Source organism: Cupressus sempervirens, chromosome 11 (genome assembly GCF_028749045.1).
Source record: "Cupressus sempervirens isolate cs-2001-9-10 chromosome 11, ASM2874904v1, whole genome shotgun sequence".
NCBI lineage: Eukaryota > Viridiplantae > Streptophyta > Pinopsida > Cupressales > Cupressaceae > Cupressus > Cupressus sempervirens.
The window spans coordinates 843,922,879-843,943,064 of NC_143128.1; the positions used below are offsets into that span (position 1 = coordinate 843,922,879).

The 20,186-nt window shown below is 33.0% G+C and overlaps 1 protein-coding gene across 1 annotated transcript in view; it reads right to left on the reverse strand.

Moving 5' to 3' along the window:
* Positions 1-229: 229 nt before the first annotated feature.
* Positions 230-20,186, reverse strand: part of LOC149532189 (disease resistance protein L6-like) — a 61,874-nt gene continuing 41,917 nt past the window's right edge. Inside the window, exon 5 of the mRNA XM_089808445.1 lies at positions 230-366. Within this exon, the coding sequence (XP_089664571.1) occupies positions 230-366 (137 nt within the window). The remainder of the gene's footprint in view (positions 367-20,186) is intronic.

Genomic DNA, 20,186 nt, shown 5'->3' on the forward strand with positions numbered 1-20,186 from the left:
GGAGATGTACAACATGAAAAACCATTCCTCATGTTGTGCTCCCATCAATTTTAAAAGAGTCCATTGATTTACAGACTCTTCATGCAGCTGCATCATTAACATATGGTATCATTCAATATGGCTCATAGTTAGGTGGTTTTCCTTTGCCTATGGCACCCCAACCATCATCAAATGCACGTTTAGGGTCATCACATCATGCAACAACTCCATCACCATCACCTATGGCACCTCATTCATAACAACCTATGACAGCTCCATGAGCATTGCCTACACCACCAATGTCATCTCCACTTGTGTCACATACACCACTAGTGTCATCTTTTCTTGTGTCACTTGCATCACCAGTGTCATCCTCACTCATGCCACCTACATTGTCATCACATGCATCATTACAATCTTTAAGGCCAAATGAACATTTTTGTTTTAACTATTAGCACATGTATGATGGGATAGATATGGAGGTGACTCAGGATGGAGTGTCATCTCATTCATGTGAAAATTAAGGTCATACTTTTTTTTCATATGGAGGTGGAGATTTCACATTCAAAGATGATTTGATGGTGATGGTCTTCGATGAACAGGGGACATAAGTTTGTTTGTTTGTTTGAGTGTTGACATGATATTATTTAATCACCTAAATACCATAAATTTTTATTTAAAAAAAAAAATAGATCACTCTATATTTATAGGTGAACAATATGCAATGAAGGGTGCAACAGGCAGTGCGAGAACACCACTGAGTACTCGTTGTGCTAGAGGTGTGAGGCTATGAGTAAGAACACTTGAGATAAAGTTTTTAAAATATTCTTAAAAGTACAATAATAGATTGGCTTTAAAATATTGTTTCTTAATTGGTATGACACTTAACCGGCATATAGATCCTCTTCCATCTCCTACCATCATTGAAACCCTCTCATTTATCAAATCCATCCAATTCCCATCCACATCTCTTGCTCATAGCATTACCCAAACCCCATCTAATGAACCTCATGAGTTTTGACATGATATTATTTAATCGCCAAGAAATATCATAAGAGTAATTTTTAAATTTTTTTTTTTATAGATCACTTTAGATTGATATCTTCAAACAATATGCAATGCAGGGTACAACAAGTGGTACGAGAACATTGCATAGTTGAAGTGCTTTTGTAATCTCAATTTGGATTGCTTGTGTGTGTGATAGAAACCCCTAACGCCTACTCTACAATTCTAACATTTTAACAGTTACCACACAAGTTGTGCCTCATACCAACATTGATTCATCAGTGCTTGTACCTCCTGCTAGCATGGGAGATCTAGTTCAGGCTGCAATATAATTTTTGTATTTTTACACTATTTGTAATCCCTAATAACACTCTATAATGCTAAAATTTTATCACTTATCATATAGGTTATGCCTCCCATGAGCATTGATTCATTGGTAGTTGTGTCTCCCATCGTCACTCTACCTCATCATTTTGTGAGGAGTCCCACCATCGATGAAGGAGCCCAAAATTGCTATCATTCAGTCCAACTGTGGGACAAAGGGATGAGATAATGAAAAACTCAACTATCCACAATTTAGAACCCAATTTCTAGTTATTTTCATATTACTTATAGATAATATATTTGATAGTGTATTTTAATTTTTCTTTTGCAGAAACTTGGCAAGCCACAAATTGCATCAAAGAGGCTTAATTTTGATGATTCTGCATAGTCATCGATATTGATAGTGATATACATATGTAGTTGTGGTCATCACATGAAATTGATATATATTCAACTTCTATATTGTGTATATTTGAGATTTGAATTGTGTACATTCAACATTTATATTGCACATATTTGACATTTGTTAGGTATTCAACCTTTGTATTGTATATATTCAATATTTGTATTGTGCACATTCGACATTTCTATTGTACACATTCGACATTTGTCGAGTGTTTGACGTTTGTATTGTCTCAATGAGACATAACATATTTTTGTAACTATATGATTGATATGACATAATATATTATTCATTTTGATATACAGTAAACTTGGATTTCCATCCAACTTGTTCAATGTGTGCATACAAACTTAAATTTTAGCTTACTTTCTTGCAATTGATCAAACACATAAATGTTCATTATTTTATATAGAAAATGTAACATGTTTATCAAATTAATTATAACATGTAATCGTATATCACTTATTTTGATGTAATAAGACAGGAAAAGTAAAAACATGTCATGATTTTTGTATTTGTGTCAAAGATTGCAGCCCGATTATGCATAGAGACCATTAGGGACACTTCCATTTAGTGTGGTTGATACCATTAGAGGGATGTTTTAGGTGAAATGAGGTTTTCCCTAGGCTAAACTTGACCAGCTAGAGCTAATGGAGCAGATGATTTGATCCTAGAACCAACAGTTTGAAATATACACAACCTTGCTCATTTTAGCTGAGCAACATTGCAACTTTTGGCAATAGATGAGATACGAATACCAAATTAAAAAAACAAAAAATCTCTAAAAACTAATATAGGTCATTTTAGGTCTAGATAATATGATCCTATGGCACCTGATAGTTTTCTAATACCTTGGACAAGCTCAGATAAATGCCTGATCAAAGATTGTAACTGGATGGTGCCTAGAGACCTTTAGGGACGCTTTTTTTTTAGTGTGGTTGATACCGTTGGAGGGACATTATAGCTAAAATTAGGTTGGTCCTAGGCTAAACCTAGCCAACTAGAGCTAATGGAGCAGATGATTCAAGCCTAGGACCAATGGTTTGAAATATAGACAACCTAAATAAGCAACATTTTAACTTTTGGCAATATGTGAGATACAGATGCCAAATCTAAACAAATTTGAATCTCTAAAAACTAAGATAGGTTTTTGTAGGAATAGATAGCATGATCTTGTCGCACCTGATAATTTTTCAATACCTTGCATGAGCTCATAGAAATGGTCGTTTAAAGATCACAACCCGATGGTGCTTAGAGACCCTTAGGGATGCTTCTGTTCAGTCTGCTTGATTCCGTTAGAGGGATTTTGTGGCTGAAATAAGGTTGGTAAAACTAAAAAAATTGAGCTAATGGAGTAGTTGTGGATTTCTAGGAAAAGCTAAAATTGCTAATTAAGTCCTAAGTTGGTCAAAAGTTGCTCAATGAGCCAAAAGTTGTTGAATAGGTTAAGAGTTGTTAGGGATGAGAAATTGAGGTATTAGGTTACTTAATAAATCCTAGGAATCTTAACTAGGTCCTAGAATACTCCTATATGAACCCATTCAACCAAAAGATGTCAAGAGCAAAAATTGCTCAAAAGTTATAAAGTTGCTCAAAAAGTCGCTTGAGCAATTTTTGCAAAAAGTTGCAAATTGACCCTACCTTAAACTTAACCACAAACCTTACCTATGGTAAAAACCTAATCCTAATTCTTCATGGACCCTATTGACCTCATTATGATTTCAACATCATGCCTTGTGCCAATCAGAGGGCTATTTTTGTTAGAAATATATAATACTAAGATGGGGGGTGAATCAGTATTTTCAAACTTTTTGCCCACAACTAAATATTATTAATTACTTTGCCACATGCATAAGAAAGTAAACCAATAATGTTGAGCAGTATAAACAACCATACACAAAGAGAGCCCATAACACCATATTTTGTTAACTAGGGAAACCCTGGCCAAGGGAAAACCCTGATGGGGATGAAACCCACAAGATGATTCATTATATAAAGAATTCAGTTAAGGATATTGACCCTGTTAAGAGTCTATGAAGAATGTATAGTGTCTCGAGTCCTTGTTAGGAGACTAGGTCTTGTTAGAAGCCTCAACCTTGTTAGGAGTTTCTTCAACCCTATTAGGAGTTGGTAGAACATATGCAAATGTGTGCAAGAAGAGCTCACTGCCCTAACATACAACTATAAAGTTAAGTTCTTCAAAAGAATAGATATACATACAATATTGGATCACTTGTTATGCTTTGCAATTCTTCTGATTAGAAATATCAGATCTTCATACAAGCCTTTATTAGACTATAGACTATCTTTCCTCCAGTTCGCTCAATCTCATAAACAAGGAGTAACTATGCATATATCAACTTGCATCATATCTCGCATTATCATATCATATCACATCATATCACATCTAACTTTACAAATTAAATTATTTACTTATATCAAACATATTGGTAAATCCTTCCTTATTCGACTCTCATATCATCCTTAGAGTCAGCTCATCAAGACTTAATAATTAAAATAATTCTTTAAGTCGCACAACTCAGTTTTCTAACATGCTTTGTTCTATACTGTGAAGTGTCTGCATCGATATTTCCTTCATAACTTAGACTTGGTTATTCGTACATACATGCACACTAGTATACATTATTAGGATGATATCATGTATCACTAGTCAACTGCAAAAGAGAATATTCTTAAGGAATATTCCACTATCAATAGAATTCATCATGTTGTTGTATCATTATTGAATACTTAGACAAATTTCCATAAAAAATAATCATAACTATACTGTAAAACATATGTTTCCATAAATGACAACCACATATCTCATCTTATCTAACTGATTGGTCATATTTCCAACAATCCCCCCCTTTGGCATTGATGGCAACATTTTGGGAAATTTGGCTAACTCCCAAAAAATGTTGTCATACCAATCAAAGTAAACAAACATACACAATGTAGTATATCTTAAAAAGATTACATCCAAAATGATTACATCCCTTCTAACTCCGATTACAAAGCTTGCTTGAAGCAAAGCTTACTGCTATACTTCAAAATATAACTATACAACTTACAATTATAATTTTCCTTATCTCTCCCCCTTTAACATCAATGAAAAAGGTGTGAAAAAAAGGAAAATCCCTTCAAAATCTAAAAGTTGCATCAAAATATGGAAAAGAAATCACTGAAGTTAGTCTCCAATTACACAAGGTGTTTCTTCCAACTATCTTTCAATGCATCTAACACACTTATTAGCGCACATAGGGCATATGCAACTAACTCTACTACATTCAAGTCTGTAACCACAAACTTGTCATATGAAGTTTTAGCTGCCAAGCATTCCTCCAACTGATTCTATAACAATGTAATGTGTGGGGATAAATGGTCTCTCAAAAGTGAATTTTTTTTTAGGACTTTCTCTTTTTCTACTTGTATATCCCAGATGTATCATGAATTGCTTCCATTGTATGCTCAAAGTTCTCTAACTTCTGATCTTGTTTCAAAAAGTTATCAGTAAGTGCTTGTAACTTAGTTATCTTTCCTTTGATTTGTTCATCAAAATTGTGAAGGTGAAGGTATGCCAAGTTTCACTTAGAATAAAAATTCTTCCCTTCCTCCATACTCTGCCTCAATACCTAAATACATATATTTAATGTTTCTATATTATTCCTTATATTTCTACACATAGTATTAAGAAGACTAGCATCATGCTTAGTCTGTGCTTGCACTGTAGCAACATTAGTAAGCGTTGTAAACTCATTGTTAAAAGTTTTACACAAAATTTTTGCTCTCTGCTAAATGTCTGCAGATGTATCCACAACACTTATTCTCTTCTCTAATATATCCAAAGCTGAAGTTAAAGTCTTCTCAATTGACTTTACTGATTTCTTCTTTTCAAAAAAATTGCTTAATGAAGATATAAGGTTTTTTGCTTAAGCTTCATCATCTGTTTATATTACTGTGGTGACCACTATTTCCTATGTAGGTGGTGTAGAGAGTGTCACTGTCACTATGGCTATAGGTACACTTGTAGTAGTGATCTACAAACTAGGATTTACAAGTTTTACAACTTAATCCAAAATATAGATCTAATCCTTGATCCAGGCAGTAATTGCATGGTATGTACTTTAAACCGTTGAAATTATAAGAAAAATTATGTTTTAAGCACAATTAATCAACTATGTGTTTAATAAAAATAAACTTCAAGAATTGAGAGAATAAGAAAGAGAATAAAGTGACACAAACAATTTGATATAGAGTTCGTCCGGGTAGGACTACATCTTCGAGTTTGCTTCTTAATCGAGGGATCACTCTATTAATTCTGCCAAGCAAAACACTTTGTTATAGAATCCAAAATTTGGGCATTCATAGTCTCTCCTATGCAATTGAAGGCAATACACAATACCTTCATGCTTACAACTTCTCTCACAAGGAAAAATTATTCCTCCCTTTACAAAATTCCCTCTTTAGAAATTCTCCAAGACTATTTTTTCCCCCAAGGACTAATTCATCCCCAAAATCTGATTGTCTTGTAAGGAGAATAACTCCCCTTTTATACATAAAAATTATTCATATTTGGTCTAAAACCAAATATCCACATAAAAACCATTTCCCCATTTTACCATAACAAATTAACAAGTATAAAACCATATGAAAACCTCATTTTGGCTCTTATAAATTATAAGCCATATAAAACAAACAAATCCCTTTTAGATGGATAAGTTTAGGATATTGTTTTACTTATTTGTTAAATTTTATTTTATTTTTTCTAATTTTGAGGAGATTTTCTTTCAAATCGCATAATTTTTTTGGGATCCCACAAAAACATATTTTGTCAAATAAAGTATATGTCCACCATTTTATTTCTAATAAAAAATGGTGTAATGGTGAGTAAACTTAGGGGGGTATTTTTTTTTTCCACATCAGCATGGTGACTAGATTTATGATGTCATCAAAATTACCTTTTTTCTCGCAAACTTCAAGTTGTCATAACTTTCTCATAGCACCTACTAGTAGAAAAAGAAGCAACAACAATGAATAAACTGAAGAAAAAGGAAAAGTATCAACTATCTAGATCCCTTGCCCAGGAAAACCATTAGAAAATGAATCATTCAAATCCTCTTTTACCATCACTAGTTGAAGACTTGATTATGCTTGAACCTAATGCTCATTTGTTGTGGGAGACATGAGAGTCAGTCTACTTCTTGCATTTGCAATCATTTTCAAATGCACTATATTTACAATTGATCCTTCATTCTTCATATGATGAGCCTTTACAATGTATTCAATCCCATACTTAAACAAATGATACCTATTATGCTCCTTATAGAAGATCACTTTCCTATCATATAAATAAGGGCTACCCAAAACAATCCCACAGATGTCAAATGGAGCCACATCAAAGTCAACCTCATCTATGCACTTGGATGTAATTACAAATCTTAACTTGCATTTCTTTGTTACTCGCAATCTATTATCATTGCACACCCAACCTAAAGGATAAGATCTCTTGTGTGGCTTAGTTTCCAATCCAAAATATTTAACAACTTCCTCTAGAATTAAATTAACTTGGGATCCACTATCTATTAATGTGTCAATTTTAGTGTTCTTAGAAATCACCTTTATATGAAAAACTTCACACCTTTTACTATCTACAAAAAAATCAAGAATTTTGGAAGTAGAACATGAAACATTAGTGGCAGAATCAGCAAAAGCTTTACCTTTCAATTCCACAACTGGTATTTTTGTTTCATCACCAGAATTTGATCCAAGATTTTGAACAACAACTATAATCTTTTTCTTTCCTTTGTGATCCTTCTTAAACCACTTTGGTTTCAACTCTGGATGCAATTTCCAACACTTTGCATCCACATGCCCTTTCTTCTAGCAATGTGAACAAATAGGCTTCTCACCTTCCTCTTTCTTCATTGTGGCTACTTTCTTGTCCTTGTTGTTTCCATTAGGAGGAACAAATTCCTTCTTTGAATTAAAATTTGTGTTTCCTCCACCTGCTTCAATATGGGTTGCTTGAACACACACTTCATCAAAGTTAGAAAGACTAAACATGAATATTGTATGTTTCAAATAAGAATGCGTTCTGTGCCTATATACTTTAGCAAATTATATTGTGTATAAAGAGGAATTCCAAGAGTTAAAGCATTCTTCCTAAACATCTGTGTATACTCTTGCACAAGCTACCCTTTACCTTGTTTCATATTTTTCCAATCCATGATGGCTTGTTGTATATGACCCAAAGGATAAAACTGTTTCTTCAAAGCAAAAGTAAATTCATACCAAGATGAAATGATTTTACCGTGTGTAGCAAGGTCATCATGGATCTTACTCTCCCACCAGACTAATTTAGTACCTCCCATTCTGAGAGTAGCTAGCTGGATTCTAGAAGAATCATCCAAAATATTTTGAACCCTACAGTACACTTCAATCTACTTAAGCTAGTTATCTAGTTTTTTCTGCATCTAATTCACCACTATATATAGGCAAATCAAACTTCACATCAATTTTTAACAAAGGTGGCTTCGCATGTTTCTTTTTAGAGGAAGAATACAACTTAGAAGAAGAAGAGGATGAAGAGGCTGAAGAAGATGGGGATGAAGGTTTATGAGGGTCACTACCACCTCCTATTCCTTTGCCTTTATCATCTTTTGATGAAGATTTAGCTTCTTCCTTCTTCTTAGCCTTGTATGCCTTTCTCAACTATCATTCATGCTTCTTTTGAAGAAAAATGTCCACCAAAGCTTTCAACTTCACAAAAGATGTCCGGAAGGCTTCTGCATCAAACTCGAAAAGATTTTGTTCAAGTGCCATGACTCATGAAAAGTTCTTCTTTTCCCAATATCTGGATTGAACTCTACAAGTTCACCTTCTCTTTGTTTCAACTTCAACCTAGTTAACATTCACCACCTACAATTTCACTGAAAAACCTGGCTCTGATACCAAACTTGATTTGTAAACTAGGATTTACAAGTTTTATAACTTAATCCAAAAAATAGATTTAATCCCTGATCCAGGCAATAATTGTGTGGTATGTACTTTAAACTATTGAAATTATAATAAAATTTATGCTTTAAACATAATTAATCAACTATGTGTTTGATAAGAATAAACTTAAAGAATTGAGATAATAAGAAAGAGAATAAAGAGACACAAACAATTTGATATGAAGCTTGTTCAAGTAGGACTACGTATTTAGGTTTGCTTCTTAGTCGGGGGAATGCTCTATTAATTTTGCTAAGCAAAACACTTTGTTACAGAATCCAAACTTTGGGCATTCATAGTCTCTCCTATGCACTTGAAGGGAATACACAATACCTTTGTGCTTACAAATTCTCTCACAAGGAAAAAATATTCCTCCCTTTACAAGATTCCCTCTTTAGAAATTCTCCAAGACAATTTTTTTCCCCCAAGGACTAATTCATTCCCAAAATTTGATTGTCTTCGAAAGGAGAGTAACTCCCCTTTTATACATAGCAATTATTCATATTTGGACTAAAACCAAATAACCACATAATAACCATTTACCCATTTTACCATAACAAATTAACAAATATAAAACCATATGAAAACCTCCTTTTGGCTCTTATAAATTATAAGCCATATAAAATAAATAAATCCCTTTTAGATGGATAAGTTTAGGATATTGTTTTACTTATTTGTTTAAATTTTTTTTATTTTCTAATTTTGAGGAGATTTTCTTTTAAATCCCATAATTTTTATGGGACACAAAAGTGGATTTTGTGATATAAAGTAAGTGTCCACCAATTTATTTCTAATAAAAAACTGGTGTAGTGGTGAGTAAACTTTGGGGAATATATAAATATTTTTTTCACATCAGCATGGTGACTAGATTTATGATGTCATCAAAATTACCTTTTGTCTTGCAAACTTCAAGTTGTCATAATTTTCTCATACGACCTTTGTTTTCGATGAAATGAACATCGTTGGAAAGCTCTTGACGAGATCTTTAACTTGAAACCCATTGTTCACTACTTTTGAGATGGTCAAATTTCACCTTTTCTCTAGCCACCTATTATGCCTATTGACCAAAACTTTGACCAAGCATAACTTTTACATACAAGCTCCTTCTTCGCTTGTTCAAGTTGCATCGGGTTCATTTTTTCGAGCTCTTCACATTGCTATTGATTTTGGGAGATTTTGAGACTATGAATTTTTTTGGGACCTCTAGATCCAACTGCATTCCTCAGTGCTGGTTAACACAGCTTCAAATTTCTTCTCGGCAAATATATCTTCTTTCATTTGCTCTTACTCTTCCTCTTCATCAGTAGGGCTGCTGTAGTCAACAATATTGCCAACAATGTCAGAGCCAAAATCTTTGAATGGATTTTTAGTTCTATCCACTGTTACATTAGTGCTATCTACTTGCATGAATTCACTATCAATGGTAATGTGTGGTGGTGAATCACTTGGAATTGAAGCTTTAGTTGGTTGCTCAAAATTGTGAGAAGGACTGATTGTTGTCATAGTGGGGCTTGTTTCCCTTGACTACGTACTCTTCTCAGTCTCCTTAGGCAAAGTAGACATGTATGTGACTATTGCCTTTTCAGTTTCCATATTTACTTCTTTATAATTTCCTCCCATAAGAAGAATGAATCTTTTCTTATTCCTCAACAAGGGTGCATTACCTTTCAAAATTTCCCTTAACTCTTCTTCCTTGTTTACTATAGATAGCTTTTTCACTATATTTATCCTTATTTATTTTTCTTCCTCAATTAATCTACTCTTTCTGTTTCTGAATCTATTATACAAATCTTTAGGGATTTGACCTTTTATGCTGTCAAATCTTTTATCTTTTAGAATCATATTTCTAACTGCAATATTCTGTAGTTGTCTCCTATCCATATTATTGTACAAGTCATAATACATATTCAATTGCACAAAATTGTTGTCATTAATGATTTGTATATTAACATTTTCTGCCTTAGGTTTCCATGCTCTCCTTCATGTTGAAGTCTTTACTTCTTGTTCTGCAAGCTCTACTAGTCTATCACCAGTCTCTTCTTTAGATTTCGAGGAATTGATCTGCAAGGTTTTCCTCCTCTTACTCGATCTACTTGATGTTTCATTAAACTTCTTCTCAGGAGAGGGGGTCTATATAGTTTTTTTTTTTCTCAAGTCTTGTAGAATTTCTTGGCACTGGTGCTTCCTCTATTTTCTTTTCCACTGATTCCTTTGGGTTCCTCAAGGGTTTTTGCTATACAACTACTGCATGTGGCATTGCAAGTGCTTGCACACTTGTCTGTGCAACTGTGACCTCTACATTAGGTCTAGCCATTGCAATAGGTGTAGGAGTTAGGATTTTAGTTTGACCACTAGCCTTCATCTCTAAGGCTATTCCTTTCACCTCTTCAAATTCTTTCCTAGACATCCATGATTCTTTTAAGATAGAATCAATTACTTTTTCTACCTTCTTCTTGATGTCCTTGTCCATTAGATTTGGTTTAACCTCTTTCATCTTCTCAATATATGTACCCCATCAAGGGCATCTAGAATCTACTTCAAAATGTAGAATTATCTACGCGTAGGCTTCAATTACTTCAACACTCATTTCATAACCCATAGATTCAATGAACTTTACTTGAGGAACTGCTTCCTCCATGCATGTGAAATTTGTTTCTACCATGAAACACAGTTCATCCTTGTATTTATCTATCAACTTCATTTTATCTTGGAATGATTTCGTCATTCTATCAATATCATTATCTCTGACTATTTCCAATTTAGAATTGTAAATTTGAATGATAATTTGTGTTGCGTACTCGCTTCGATTCCAATTTGAAATGCCAAGAAACTTCTTTGTTGCATAGAGAAATATATGAGTCAATAGGGATTCAAACCTAAAGATTGTGCTCTTAGACTTCTTGATCTTTGTTATGTTATCCAACAACTGAGTTCGGATAATATCACATAGGTTAACATTTTCACCCTTTACTACCATCACATAAGCTGTGTGAAGAAATTTGGCTAGGATTGAATCTAATCTAGATCCATGGTTAAATTTATAACCCAGAATTTTTCTAAGGAGTCTTACTCCATCATCTTGAATGGTGTTAACCTTCATGTTTCTACCATCAGATCTTGTGTTGAGATTTGTTTCAACCGTTCTGCACACATTCTTTATGTTCATGGGATTGCATCCTTTGTTTCTCAAACTAGTGACCTTGTGAATTAGGTCATTATCAATGCATATAAGTGAATCTCCTAACCATAGAAGATCATCATGAAATCTACTCAAAATAATTCTTGTCCACTCATGGTTTTCAAAGTCTGTATAGAACATGTACTTAACTAGGTTAAGTGGTTCTAGGTTTGCATATTCTGGTTTCAATGATAAATCATTGTTGCAAATTTTCTCCAATTCTTTATGGATCTCAGTATCTCCTATGATTTCTATCTTACAGTGAATATAACTTCTTATGTCCTCGACATGAAGGACACTTTTTGGTACTTGCAAAAATGCTCTAATGGGATCATCAAGTAGAGAAACAAATGGGTGTTTCTTGAAAGTATATCTAGGTCTATCACTGATATCAAACACTTCTTGTGTTGCCATAACTAATTTTAATGAAAATATGCTCAATTTTTTTGAAATACCTCAATTTTTTGTTTAGGGGTTTATGCGTATCTGCAAACTTCTTCAGCACTTCAAATAGCTATCAAATCACTCTTTAATATTTCACTTAAGATTTCACACAATTGAATGATGCTCGTAAATCAATTTACATCCTTTAAATATTTTACAATCTATACTTTGCATTAAATGCGTATCTACCACAAATTCAAAATATTGTCTCTATGTAACAGAGAGATCATTTTCTACATAACCTAATATTGATCATATCAAGAAATGCACACTTTACTGTGGACTTCTCTTAGTGTCTTTTATATACTACTAACTACACAAATTATGGTATTCTCTCTAACATTAGTTTTCATTTAACTAACACATTGTCTTACTGAGAATGCTTAATTCAGGTAGGATGAGTCACAGGTAATAAGTGAATTTTATATCTTATTAGTTGCATTATGATGTACTTCTTCCATAGCTGTATGAGAACTTTTAGGCTCTTTTTCCTTCAGAAATGTTTCCTTGAAATCTTTTGTCTATTCCTTCATTTCTTCCTTTAGACTATCATCATTTCTTTTGTTGTTCCTTTCGTAATTCTGATTCCTATTCAAGTTTCTTCTATCCATTCTATAGAATATTTTTGTGTGTCCAAAATTATTACATAACTAACATACAAGTACATTCATTCTTTGTTCATTATACTAGTTACCAAGTGCTTTGCAATTCCTTGCAATTCGTCCAAGATTATTACATCTGTAACAAAAAAATTGTCCTCTTTCTCCACTTTCATTGTCGTGAGATCTTCTTCTTTTGCCTGTAGGGTTAGTATTCCTAAACATTCTACTATTTGCATTATCATTATCAAATTTAGGTTTCTTACAATCTACTATATAATGTTCATATCCATGAAAACTATGACAATACAAATTTGAAATAGGTTTAAAAGACTTACCTTTGCAATCGTCTCCAATATGTTTAGGTTCATCACATTTAAAGCATCTAACATGAGATTCTTTTCTTGTTTCTCTATTTTTATCATCTTGATCAAATTCTTTAGATTTCTCAGAGTGAATAACATTCTCTTTGTCTTTAGATGTATCATTAGATTTTCTCATGTTTAGATCTTTCTTGACTTCAAGAGGATCAGGTTCTTTTCTCTCAATAGATTTCTTGGTGGATTGTCCAAGAAAGAATCCAAGTCTAGTCTTGTCATAACTAGTCCACATGCATAAGAAAGTAAACCAATAATGCTATATAGTATAAACAACCATACACAAAGATAGCTCATAACACCATATTTTGTTAACTAGGGAAACCCACAAGATGATTCATTATACAAAGAATTCTGTTAAGGATATTGACCCTATTAGGAGTCTATGAAGAATGTATAGTGTCTCAAGTCCCTATTAAGCGATTAGGCCTTGTTAGAAACCTTGAACCTATTAGGAGTTGCTTTAACCCTGTTAGGAGTTGGTAGATCATATACAAATGTGTGCAAGAAGAGCCCATTGCCCTAATATGCAGCTATATAGTTAAGTTATTCAAAACAATAGATATACATATAATATTGGATCACTTGTGCTTCGCAATTCTTCTGATTAGATATATTAGATCTTCATACAAGCCTTTAGTAGATTGTAGACAATCTTTTCTCCACTTCACTCAATGTCATAAACAAGGAGTAACTACAAATATATCAACTTGCATCATATCTCACATTATCATATCATATCACATCATATCACATCTAACTTCACAAATGAATTTCTTTACTTATATCAAACTTATTGATAAATCCTTCCTTAGTCGGCTCTCATATCATCCTTAGAGTTAGCTCATCAAGACTTAATGATCAAAATAATTCTTTATGTCATACAACTCAATTTGCTGACATGCTTTGTTCTGTACTATGAAGTATCTGCATAAATATTTCCTTCATAACTTAAACTCGATTATCTATACATACATGCACATTGGTATACATCATTAGGACGATGTCATGCATCACTAGTCAACTACGCAAGAGAATATTCTGCTATCAATAGAACTCATTGTGATGCTCTATCATTGTCCAATACTTTGATAAATTTTCATCACAAATAATCATAACTATACTATAAAACATATGTTTCCATAAATGACAACCACATATCTCATCTTATTTGACTGATTGACCATATTGCCAACAATTTTAAGCCTAAAAAGGGGTGACATAGTGTGACAGCAAGGATATGGTCCAAAACAACCCTATTTAAGCTTTGCATATGTTGTATAGAAGCCAAATGGGTATCCAAATCTATAATTAATTTTCCTAGTGTTTTGGGAAATTTGGAAGAAAAATGCAAAAGGACAACCATCTAAATCCATATAAGTTGAAGATAATTAAATAGTTTTTTAAGGATATCATTAAACCCACAAAAAAGAATATATGACATACAAATATGCACATGTTACATTTTCTCTATTTTATATACAAAATTTGGCATCTAAAAATGCACACATGACATCTCTTATCAAATTTTTATACAAAATATGGCATAAAAATATGCACATGTTACACGTCTTCTCTTTTTTATATACAAAATTTGGCATATAAATATGCACATGTGACATATCTTATCAAATTTTTATACAAAATATGACGTACAAATATGCACATGTTACATGTCTTCTCTTTTTTATATACAAAATTTGCATCTACATATGCACATTACTATGAAGTTGCAACATTTTACATAACATATATACAAAATTTTCAAAGTTATTCTACCATATGTAGAATGATTCAGCTATATAGCACATAATCAATCAAGGGAACCTTCTGGATCAACTCTAACCCTTATTGTATCAAGTATTTCCTTGTGATCAAATTCATGTACTTTCCACAACTTCTTTTTAAGAGGCCTACCATGATACAATATCAATTGAATATTTGTTCCAACAATAAGGTCAAAGTAGTGAAGAATATCTTTGTGTCTCAAAATCCACAAATAACCATGTGGTAGATTTCTTGATAGGGTACCTACATTTAATTGTAAAGACCAATTAAAGTTAGAATTTCAATACATTATACATGACAAATTGACTTAAATAGATATTCATGTTTGGGGGAAAAAAATACTACCTTCTAAGCCACATGCCTATCATAATGACAGATCCTATTGGGTACTCAAGATCCTCATCATCAATGATTGTAGCTATCAGTTTCTTTTTGGGCTCAATACACTAACATATAAAGTACTTTTTTCCTTCATCATTATTCTCATGTGAAATAACTACATATACATGACCTACATTATATAGAAGGATAAGTTAATGGCAATTCAAAGTAATCTATTTTAACCAAGTATTGAATTGATAACTTAGTACCTGGTTCAACTAGGTTAGATACATGCTCAAAATCTATTGATGCTTCAACCTGGTTGAGTTGCAGTGCTTTAGGAAGTTGATATGAATCAATTGGATTCTATAAGAGCATTTGTCAACCCACTCTTTTGATTCACATTCATCCCATAAATGATGCATACATGAAGAGAAAAAAACTTGAAAGATTTATCGTATGAATACCTAGTGATACTTCATTTGAAGTTCAAAATGAATGCATCTCACTTGATCCTATAAACGTACAACAATATTTCAAATTTTCAATCTTAGATCCATGTATCAACCAAAAATATCTAGAAACCATAGACTTACCTATATTACCTAGTCCCATTATAGAATTGCACCATTGGACAATTGTTTTTGCATTTTCTAATATTGCACCACCTTCATACTTTAATTCCTCTCTACTAAGGGCTCTTTTCACACATGCTCTAGCACCATCATGTTCTCCCTTTCCATGTCCTTCCTTAATGAAATTCCAAAAATGTTGCACTCCAGTTGTCACATGCATCCTACTCAACCAATAGAACATCCTTGCATTCTTGAATTGTGTGGTGCAATTGTCTGAACATATAATGTGTTGATTCTATCTTTTATCTCTTTCCCTCAAATTGTCATAGAAAACTCTAAAACATCCTTACACAAACTCTGATGAATGAATTCAATCATCGATAATATAGAAGTGATACTCTCTTAATATTTTTTTATCATCCTCTATGTTACCATGTGCATGAATAAATGCTATGTGTACAAAAATTGACACTTGAATAGATTTGTAATACATTTTTTGCACTTAATTTTTAGGTTTTAATGTATATTTTTTAGTGAAGTCAACAACCGACACAATTGTACCCAAGGGAAAAGTGTCCTTATACAACTTGAATTGCTCGTCTAACCATCTAGCTCTATGTATATGACCTATGTAGTCATAACTATTTTCTCTTGAAATAATTTCATAAAATCAGATACACATACATCACTTTTCACTAATTCACACCTCTTTAATTATTTTCCATCTTTAACACCATATATAGCTGATTTGTACTTTCCAAGAGAAACTAGTGTCTTACCAATTTCATGGGTACTATCTAGATGTAGGCATCTATGCAACTTTTGAAAACCACTACATTGAGGGAAAAAACCTTTCAAACACATGGTCTTATAATAAATTCACCCATCATCTCGTTTACATAGTACACTTGCAATAAATTCTCGCGGTGACTTAGGAGGTAATTGTAAACCACATTCCTACAATATTTCATTAGTATGAAAAGTACAACATATATAATGATAAACCTCACAATGCATAGAAAACTCAACATGAACCCTACAACAATATGTAGTGCATGTATATCTTAATGTAGAATGGTTTTGTCATCTCAAAAAACCTTTGGCTGATTTTAATTTGAGGAAATCTTTGAAAAAACATTTCATAAAATTGTGTTTGATTAAACTATTTTTCATGTGGCCCATGGTTTGTTTTTCCAATTAGTCTTTGCACAACATCTTTTTGGTTTGGTGAAGCCATTGCGTTTTCATGCCAAAAGTTTTCTATTAATGTTCTTAATGCATCAACAATAACTTTATCCTTACATGGGAGTCTACCTTGGAATGACAAAAAGAAGTCTCAATTTTCTCTTGCCTCACTAAGGCTTTGACTAATGTTGTTCTACTAATCCTTAATGATTTACTTGTTTTTCTTACCATATGAGTTTTTTCCATTTCCTTTCCCATTATGGTTGATGTGAGGACCCATCCAGTTTTATTAAAATCTTTGTACGCACTTTTGAACAAATGGATTTGTATGCATCAAAGAGATTTCTAACAATGGCTCTTTCACTACTATTTTTAGATGTTCTTAACCCCAAAATTCTCATTTTCTCTCTAAATTTCAGATTTTTAACCATTTCAACAACAAGTTGGCATCTTCCACTTTGATTTAAATTTTCAAAATAGTTATATTCCAAATCTTTTGAACAATTCTCCACAATTTATTTTTGACATTTTATCATTCATTGGCTTCAAAATATTTTCATCAATGTCAATTAGAAACTTTAGTTTTCTACAAATTATTCTAGGAGATGTTGATGTATGTGCATGCTCTATATTTTCATTACTTAGGCCATGTGCATTCATTATTTCAACTTGAGATGTCACATTAGGGGAATTAGGTGACGTAAGTGTATTTTTCATAATCATTTTAATTAGGGTATGCTGAACATTTTCGTTTGTTAAATTAGGTGCATTTTTGACATCAATATCAATAGGTAGATTTTCATCACTTATATTGGAGGCATTTGATGATGTACCTTCATGTAATCTGGTCATACGATCCCTTGTTTTTGCCTTTGCTACCTCTCATTTTCAATCATTCCTCTCTTGTTCTTTCCCATGATTGTAGATGCAAATTACCCTACAAAAAATATCATGAATAAAAAAAAATAAGATACTAACATGATTATTTAATGCTCAATCATAATATACTAATATAAAATAAGATGTTGGCACATGGAAATGGTGTGAGTGCTCCAAGGATTGCTTACACTACTCCTCAAGAGACTTCGCTTGTCTCTTTTAGGCACTTATCCAACTAGGTACTTGATTGGTTTAGCTGATTAACTAACACTAATCAAAACTCATTTCCAAGAGTTTGATCATTTGTGCTTACCCTCAGAAGACTAGCACTCTGTTTTAGTACTCTTCTCCACACTCAAAAGGATCCAAGTGTAACTTGCTCCCTAACTACATCCTTCAATGTAGGGTCATCCATCATCAAGAGATTACGTCATTTATTTATATTTGTGTCCATTTGGAAAGATCTTTAGACCTCTTCCTTACTAATTTCAATTTTTTGACTCAAAAAGCCTAATTAGGCCTAGTTCCAATTAGCCCTAGTAATCCACTATTTTCTCTTTCTTGCTAAAAATCTCCAAACAACCTAACTAATAAACTTCATATTCAAACACCCTATTGGATTCTATAAGAGATTTTGTAGGTCTCAAAACCCTAAGTTGTCCGTATAGGTGATTCCTATTATATAAAACAAATAGGTCTAAAAGGCCTATTTCCTAGGACTAGACCACAAACTTGTTTTGAAACCTACCTAGATGGATTGGTAAGACCTCAACTTCTAGGATATGTCAAGCTATGACTATTCCCTTCTTGGAATGTACTTTTTCCATACAATACTTCTATTCCTTTCACGAAATCCTTAATTCAACACTATCAGACCCTTAACCGGACCTTCCTAGCTCACCTAGGACTTGACTTTAAAAATAGCTTCCCAAAATTTCACAACTCCAACTCTTATACATATTTACATTGATGAATCCCCTAACCTTTCCATCTACCCTCATGTGTTTTCCATGGTTAGATTTCATGGGGGATCCATTTCTTCACAAACTGGTCAGCATAGATCCAATGAACATGATGTATTCAAAACAATTTACTAAAGTAAGTAGACTAACTCTACACTCTAAGAACAAACAATGAAAAATAATTAAAACTAATCCTATCACATGAATCCAATGCAAGTTCTACTCCTTCAATCCATATAGCATCACATAAGAAGAAAATGCTCTGTCTGCACTATTTCTCACAGTCACAGTCACTCTATTTCTTTTCAAAACTTACTTACAATGCACCTCTCTCTCTCTCTCTCTCTCTCTCTCTCTCTCTCTCTCTCTCTCTCTCTCTCTCTCTCTCTCTCTCTCCATCCCTCCCTCCCTCTCCCTCCCTCCCTCCCTCCCTCCCCCCCCTCCCTCCCCCCCCCCCCTCTCTCTCTATGTAGCCTTTCATTGAGCATTTCATTTGTAATAGATGCCCTTTTCCTAGTTTTTAGGTCATCTTAATGGATTTTCCACTCCTAATGTTTAGGGGATCCAAGGTAACCGAGTTGCATGCAATATTTGTAATAAATTGAAAATGTTGTCATGAAAACTTTTCAACAACATTTGGCATCTTTGCACTTATTCCACTTCCTTTTTTTCTAGGACCTCTAACCCCTCTAGGTTGATGTATAAACATCATAAATGACCTTAAAGCATATTTCCTACCAATCCTATGTGTTAGGACACATTTAAAGACTCAAACTCACTATTGTCTCTAAACACTAAGAAATTGAAAACTACTAACAATAGCTATTTGTGTGACCTTATTCCTAATGACTAAGTCACATAGCCAATAATGCAAATGACCTTTTGAGGTCCAAAAAAAGCTAACCTATGCTTTTGACTTGGCTAGAGTCAAGTGCAAGCCAAATAATGGAGGTTTCCTAGGTGCGCTTTTGCACCATCTTCCCCAAAATGAAAAGATCAATCCACCTTTGGATTGAGGATATTTGGATCTATCCCCTGTAGACACCTAAAAACCTTTAGAAAATAAAGTATTTTTATTTTTTGAAAAGTCCCTGATGACATCATCATTTATTAATTAATTATTTTATTTATTTTAATGTCATTAAATCCCTTTATCTTAATTAAAAATATT